At 58.1% G+C, this 7,061-nt stretch overlaps 2 protein-coding genes across 2 annotated transcripts in view; both read right to left on the reverse strand.

The window, feature by feature from the left end:
• LOC103611262 (alpha-endosulfine) overlaps positions 1-321 on the reverse strand; it is a 5,871-nt gene extending 5,550 nt beyond the window's left edge. Inside the window, exon 1 of the mRNA XM_017727836.1 lies at positions 301-321. Coding sequence (XP_017583325.1) covers positions 301-321 — 21 coding nt within the window. The remainder of the gene's footprint in view (positions 1-300) is intronic.
• On the reverse strand, positions 201-7,054 carry GOLPH3L (golgi phosphoprotein 3 like). Its single transcript, XM_008628715.2, has 4 exons — positions 6,717-7,054; positions 2,407-2,538; positions 2,182-2,296; positions 201-1,281 (listed from the first exon to the last, which is right to left on the reverse strand). Exons 1-4 carry the CDS (start codon positions 6,894-6,896, stop codon positions 854-856), a joined length of 855 nt encoding a protein of 284 aa, XP_008626937.1. The 5' UTR covers positions 6,897-7,054; the 3' UTR covers positions 201-853.
• Between the last annotated feature and the right edge of the window lie 7 nt (positions 7,055-7,061).

The raw sequence follows: 7,061 nt of genomic DNA on the forward strand, positions 1-7,061 counted from the left end.
TCCCTGCCGTGCAAAGGCGCCTGGAGGAGGAAGGACCCCACCCCACCCAGCAGGGAGCATCAGCTGAGACCACCCGCAGCTCACGACACCAGTGTCACCAGCACCCTGGGGACGCCCCGGCCATCCCGAGCACTGCCAGTGCCCCTTGAGATGCCAGCTCTGGCAGCTGCACCCACTGAAACACGGACAGACCCTGGGGCTGCAGAGAAATACGTTTAAGTGAACTACAGGAGAATAAAGTGGAGGAGGAAGGAAGGGGGTCGTGAACAAAAATAATCACAGTTTAACTTTTCTTCTTACTAGAAAGAGCAGCTGAGCCATGGGGGCACACATGGGGGTCTTTGCAGAGCTGCTCCTCCATGGAGACACGTGGGAGAGGTCTGGGTGCCCCGTGCCAGCCAGGGAGGGGGGTGGTCCCGACTGCCCAACACCCCCAAACCCCACCCCAGGAGGGTGTGAGTCCCTCAGGGGAACCCGCACTGCCCACACAGCTCCAAGGCAGGACCAGGCTGTGGGAGAGGCAGCCAGGAGTGTGTCCCTGCCCTGTCTGTGCCGGGGTTTGGCCTCTCAGAGCAGCTCCGGGGCCGGGGCTCTGCCACCCCCAGCTCTGCACTGGCCTCAGAAGGAAATCCCCGAGGGCAAGGAGTGAAGAGCTACTGCCACCTCTCCCTGGAGAGCACGGGGCAGTGGGAGTGCCGGGCTCTCACCTCCCACCTCTGCCTGGGGAGGGGAAAGCAAAATCCCCTGATCCCTCCCCAGGCTGAGCCCACCCACCAGCCCAGCAACTGCCCATCCTCTGGGGAAACCCCTGGGTCACATCAAGGGTCTCCCCCACCCAGAGCGAAGGGAGGTTTTAGGACTTATTGAAGGCTGCCAGGACAGCCCAGATCATCTCTGTGCCCCTGGCTTTGGCAGCTTCCACCTCAGGGTCCATATCCAGCAGGTCCTTGGTCCTGTTCATGGCCACGTCGTACTTGTCATCGGCCAGGCTGGCGAAAACGTTCTCCAGCACGTCCGAGGCGTGGGCCAGCACCAGCAGGGCCAGAGTCCTGCGCTCCATGCGCTGGGGGTCGTTGACCCAGCGCTCCAGGACGCTCTCCTGGAGCTTCTTCACCAGGCGCTGCTTCTCGGAGGCGTTGCTGACGGGGTGCGTGGTCATGTCGAAGAGCAGGAAGTTCTGCTTCTCCGTGGTCAGGATGCCCTTCTCAACCAGCGCCTTGGCCAGGCGCTCCCGCACGTTGCGCAGCTGGTACTGCAGCTTGAAGGGGTTCCAGGTCTCTCCTGAGGGGTGGGAGACTCTGCTTGGGCTCTGCTTCCCAGCCCCAGCATCCTTCCACCCTCCCGTGCCGTCTGTCTGTCCTGCACGGGCACCAGGCTCTGCCCTGATCCCCTGGCCTGACTCGGACCCTCCTGTCCCACCTGGCAAAGCTCCCAGGCAGCAGATCCCAGGGCAAATCCCTTTGCAAAGCCTCTTCCACCCCTGGCTCAGCCCAGGCTGGGTGAGGCCTCAGCAAAAAAAAAAAGGAACTAAAGGAGAGCGAGGTCCAAGATTTCCATCGAGATCCCAATAAAAAAACACCCAGAAAATCCTTCTCTGCCCCCACATTCAGCCCAAAAATCCACCCAGAAAATCCTTCTCTGCCCCCACATTCAGCCCATAAAAGACCCAAAAAATCCTTCTCTGCCCCCATATTCAGCCCAAAAAACGACCCAGAAAATCCTTTTCTGCCCCCACATTCAGCCCAAAAATCCACCCAGAAAATCCTTCTTTGCCCCCACATTCAGCCCAAAAATCCACCCAGAAAATCCTTCTTTGCCCCCACATTCAGCCCAAAAATCCACCCAGAAAATCCTTCTTTGCCCCCACATTCAGCCCAAAAATCCACCCAGAAAATCCTTCTCTGCCCCCACATTCAGCCTTCCCCTGCTCTGCCCATCTCCAGGGAATGACCCAGCGATCCAGGGCCAGCCCAGGGAGAGGGGTTTTGGAGGGATCTGAGGATCCAGGGTGATTTTGGGGTTCCCCCCTGTTTTTGGGGTTCCCTCCCCACTGGATCCTGGCGCTCTGGGTGCAGAGGGTGATGCTGGACGTGGGATCCTGGATGGGTTTTGGTGGGCTCTGGGGGATGTTCGGACAGGCCCAGAGGGAGCTGGGACAATGGAATTTCCAGCTGGCCCTACCAGTGAGCAGCTCTATCCAGGTCTGAACCGTCTCTGCCGACTCCGTGGCCTTGATGTGCCGCAGGGTCTCATCCAGCAGCACATCCCCGGTCGGAGCATCCGACTTCAACAGCACCTGGAGGGAGCAGCGGGAACGCGGGGTCAGAGCTCTGCCAGTCCCCTCCCGGAGCAGATCCCGCTCCGGCAGAGCCCCAAACCCTGCCAGGGCTCCGGCAGGACCCTGACCTTCCTCTCCAGCAGCCTCTTCTTGCGCAGGGACAGCGGCTCCAGGCGGATGCGGCCGCGCAGAGCCAGCTCGATGAGGATCCCGCCCCGCAGCCCCGAGGAGATGCAGTCGTTCCAGAAGGAGGTGTAGCCCTGGGGGAGAGGATGGGAAGGAATTCTTCCTCCGTTCAGCCTCTCCCTGCTCCTGTCTCTCTGAATCCTCCCAGCCTTCCAAAGGGAGGGATTTTCCCCACCAGGTGAGAAGCTCCAATTTTCCCCCTTCCTGCCCAAAAGCTCCTGCAAACATTGAGAAGTCCAGGCTGTGCCCTTCCTCCTGCACCCACAGCCACGGGGCACACCCGGCTCTGCCCAGCCCCAGCGTGGAAAAAATCCAAGGAAAAGTGAGAAAGGTGGGATCATTTCCATGGGCACAGGAGGACGCTGCTGCTGCTGAGGGGCTGCACCCCCCAGGAGCTCTGCCAGGCTCTGTCCCAGCGCTGGCTGTGGATGTGCCCGGGGACAGGGGAGCTGCAATCTGCTCTTCTCCTTGCAGGAATTCCCTCCCTGGCTCCAGGACCCCACTGAGAGTCCCTGGATATGCCAAGAAATCAACGTCAGGCCTGGGAGGAGCTTCCCCACAGCCCGTGGGGCTCCAGCAAGACCCAGTTCCCACAGGAGCTTCACAGAGCCATGGGATGGTTTGGGTTGGAAGGGACCTTAAAAATCACCCAGTGCCAGCCCTGCCATGGACAGGGACACCTCCCACTCTCCCAGGCTGCTCCAAGCCCCAATGTCCAGCCTGGCCTTGGGCAGTGCCAGGGATCCAGGGGCAGCCACAGCTGCTCTGGGCACCCTGTGCCAGGGCCTGCCCACCCTCACAGGGAGGAATTTCTTCCCAAAATCCCACCTAAAGCTCCTCTCTGTCAATTTGAAGCCATCCCCCCCTCTCCTGGCACTCCAGGCTGTTGATGGGGCCTCATCCTGAGAGGTGCAAGCTCCAAAGACAAAGAATTTGGGAAAGAAGAAGGTGCAAAGTTTGGGAAATAAGACCCACAAAGAACCAGGAATTGAAACAGGAATTTGGTGCAGGAAAGAGAGGGCAGAGGGAGAGGAGGAGAAGGGAGATCAGACACATAAAAGGCAGCAGCAAAAAAGAAGGGAATGGCCAGTTCCCACTTCCAGGATAGTCCTGGGCTGCAATTGCAGCCAGGGAGATGGAGCTGGGAAGAAATAAACACCTGGACAAGAAAGCCCAGGGAAAGGCAGGGAGGGAATTCGCTGCTCCCTGAGGTTTAACAACACCCAGCTGATGCTTTCCAAGAGAGCTGGCCCCGGTTTGGAGCACTGGGACAGCGCAGGTGACCTTTCCCTTCCCTCCTTCCACTCCTCTTTCACTCCCTGATGAGAACAAAGCCCGATTGTTCCCTTCTGTTCGGTGAGGGCCAACACGGGGAGGCATTCCTTGGATTTCAGAGAGAGCCAGGAGCAGCCAGGGCTCAGGGAGAGGCTTGGGGAGAGGCTTGGGGGGCTGGACTGGCATCTGAGGCGTGCCCAAGGGAAGGAGGAGCCCAGGGGGATCAGAGTCACGAGCTGCTCGTTTGCAGGGACACCCCAACACACCTGGAATGGGTTCCTGGGGGGAAACTCCCCTTTTGCTGCTCTTTCTCCGGGTGGAAAACAGGGAGGAAAGGACAGGTCTGAAAGCTACCAGGAGACTGGAGACAAGGGGACCCAATGAGCCCCTCCCCAAGGAAAACAGGCTGGGAACCCTCAGCCCTCTCCCAGGGAAGGTTTTCCAGCCCCATGGGTGAATTCCCGTGCCCAGAGGCTCTGTTTGAGCAGGGCATGAGGACACTGGGCTGGCCCAGCACTGAGAACCATAAAAGACATTAAAACCTTTATTTGCTTTCTTCATTTCCTTGTGAGGGAGGACAAAGCAACCTTTCATCCCTGCCCTCCCGATTTCCACTCCTGGGTTTTGCTCCTGGCTTTCCAAATAAGTTCTCCAGGAAAGGGTGTGAAGATGAGCAAAAGTTTCAATTTCCTGGTCTGGAGGGCACAACACCCCTAGGAAATTTTAAATTCTAAACCAAACCAGTGGAAAGCTCCTGGGTTACTTCCAGCTTCTGGAATCAGCCTGGTTACAAAAGCCAGGCTGGTTTGCAGCCAGGTCCTCCTACATGGACAGGCCGGTGCTTTAAATAATGAAATTACACTGTGAGCTCACTGAATTTGGCAAAAATTGTCTTGTTTTTCCTCAGTCATCAAACCATGAGTGAACACCCGAGCTGTGAGCCCAGCTCAGGGCCAGGCTGCTGCTGCTGCCTCTGGTCAGAGGTACAGGAATGTGGAAGGACAGGATGGAAGGCAAAAAAAAAAAAAAAAGAAAAGCGTGACAAGGTTTTTTCCTGTATTTGTTGTGCTCTCCCAACTTCCTGGTGGCTGAAGGGCCGTTCCCAGGATACATTAACCAAGCCAAGAACACCAAACACAGCCCAGGAAAACAGCAGCCCACGGCACCCCACTCCCAGGCTGCTCTCAAATATTTGCTCCAGGATTATTTGCATCATGTTCCCTTCATAGCCCTGAGCTCCTGCCACTTCCTAGATGGCTCCCAGATCTTATCTGGGATCCTCAAACAGGACAGCCCCAGCCCCTGTCACTGTCATCACCCCCAGGCAGGATCCGTGTGACAGCTCAGCACCAGCTGGGACCAACCCAGGAACAGCCAAACCCTATGGAAAAGAAAATCCAGGCACCTCACAGGGGTTTAATTCCACCCCAGAGGAATGAAGAGAAGGAGGCCCATCCACCACAGCTCCTCAGGGCGGGAGACAGGCTCACACAGGAATCATGGAATCGTTAAGGCTGGAAAAGATCTCCAGGATCGTTGAGTCCAATCTTGACCAAAGTGGTTTCTGGAGCTGGGAAGCCTCTGTAGAAGGCTCTGCTCTGCCACTGTCACCCCAAGAAGCACCTTGGGCACCTTGGGTTGGCTTCCCCAGGTCTACAATTCCCCAGCTACTCGTCAGGAATAGCCGGTTTTAGAATCATGGAATGGTTTGGGTTGGAAGGGACCTTAAAGATCAACCAATCCCATTCCCTGCCATGGGCAGGGACACCCTCCCATAAGCCAGGCTGCTCCAAGCCCTGTCCAGCCTGGCCTTGGACACTTCCAGGGATGGAGCAGCCATGGAATAGCCCCTGCCAGGGCCTCCCCACCCTCACAGGCAAAGCTTTCCCCACACTGATCCAGAGGATGGATGCAGGGATGAAGACAAGGCACAGTGACAGTGACAGCACAGGCAGGGCCAGGCAGCTCAGAGAGCTCAACACAAGGCACCTTCCCCTTCCCCAGGGCTCCTTCCAGGCAGAGCTGATAAATGAGTTCCTACCAGCTGATAAGCACAAATCAATTCTGTTAGACCAGGATCCCTTTCCCACAGGGAAGAGCCCTCTGGGAATAACCAGCTCTGCATCCCCCCACTGCTGCCAAGCAAAGCCAGCAACAGGCACACAAGAGGAGCTCCCAGCACTGACATTCCCACCCAGCCCCACTCCCCTGGAGCTGCACATCCCCACTCCTGCCTGGCCCAGGAAGCCACCAGAGATGCAGCTTCTGTTCCCTCTCCATCGTGGGTCCAGACTCAGCCCGTGCCTGCTTCCAGCTCCCTCTGCTGCCTCTTCCCTCAAAAGCCACCTCTGCTCTTCTCCACACTGATTTTTAAAGAGCAGAGCAGGGCTCAGGGTGTCCCTGTGTGTCTGTCAGCTGCTGCTTTGGGACAGGAGGCTGCCCTGGGCTGCAGAGGAGGATGTTCACCCTTGGATGGACCAGCTGAGGCTACTTTTACCCCATGGCTTTGGCAAAGAGCAACCTCCCCTTTGCTCTGCACAAGGCAGTGACACGACACCCCCAGGGCACCTCTCACCTCCTGCCACTGTCCCCAGGGCAGAGCTGGTGGGACAGCAGTTACCAGCCATGCCCACAGCTCAGGTTGCCATCTCCTGGCACAGAGAAGCTGTGGCTGCCCCTGGATCCCTGGAAGTGTCCAAGGCCAGGCTGGACAGGGCTTGGAGCAGCCTGGGACAGTGGGAGGTGTCCCTGCCCATGGCAAGGGTTTGGAACTGGATGAGCTTTAAGGTCCCTTCCAACCCAAACCATTCCATGATTCTGTGGTTCTAAGCAGGTTCTAAGAGTCTAAGAGAGCTTTGCTGGAGAGCATCGAGAGGAATCCATCCAATCCCTTCTGCTGCTCCCTGAGAGCCTCAAGTCCAGGCTGACCACGGCACTGCCACACCACTGCCCACGTGCCACTGGACACCTCCCTCACCTCCTTGTCCTTCAGCCCCAGGAGCAGCACCTCCTCCATGAGCGTGAGGCGGATGTCTTTGGAGTCATCAGGATCGTCCTCGTTCAGGTCTCTGTCTGCAGCCGCATCCTCCTCACCGTCCGGCTTCTTGTCCGAGTTCCTGCCCTCCACCCGCCGGCCCCGGTGCGTGAGCGTCGTCATCTCCCGCTGCAGCTGGGCACAGGAGGGCACAGGTTTGCTAACCACGATGGACAGCGACGGTGATGACCTCGAGGACACAACCCAGACGCTAAGACCGAGGGACGCTCGCGCCTTCTTCCCCAGGATCTCCAGCTCCCCCTTCCCAGGGCGGTGTCGCAGGCGGTG

This window comes from Corvus brachyrhynchos, unplaced genomic scaffold, assembly GCF_000691975.1.
Source record: "Corvus brachyrhynchos isolate BGI_N302 unplaced genomic scaffold, ASM69197v1 scaffold122, whole genome shotgun sequence".
Classification (NCBI taxonomy): Eukaryota; Metazoa; Chordata; class Aves; order Passeriformes; family Corvidae; genus Corvus; species Corvus brachyrhynchos.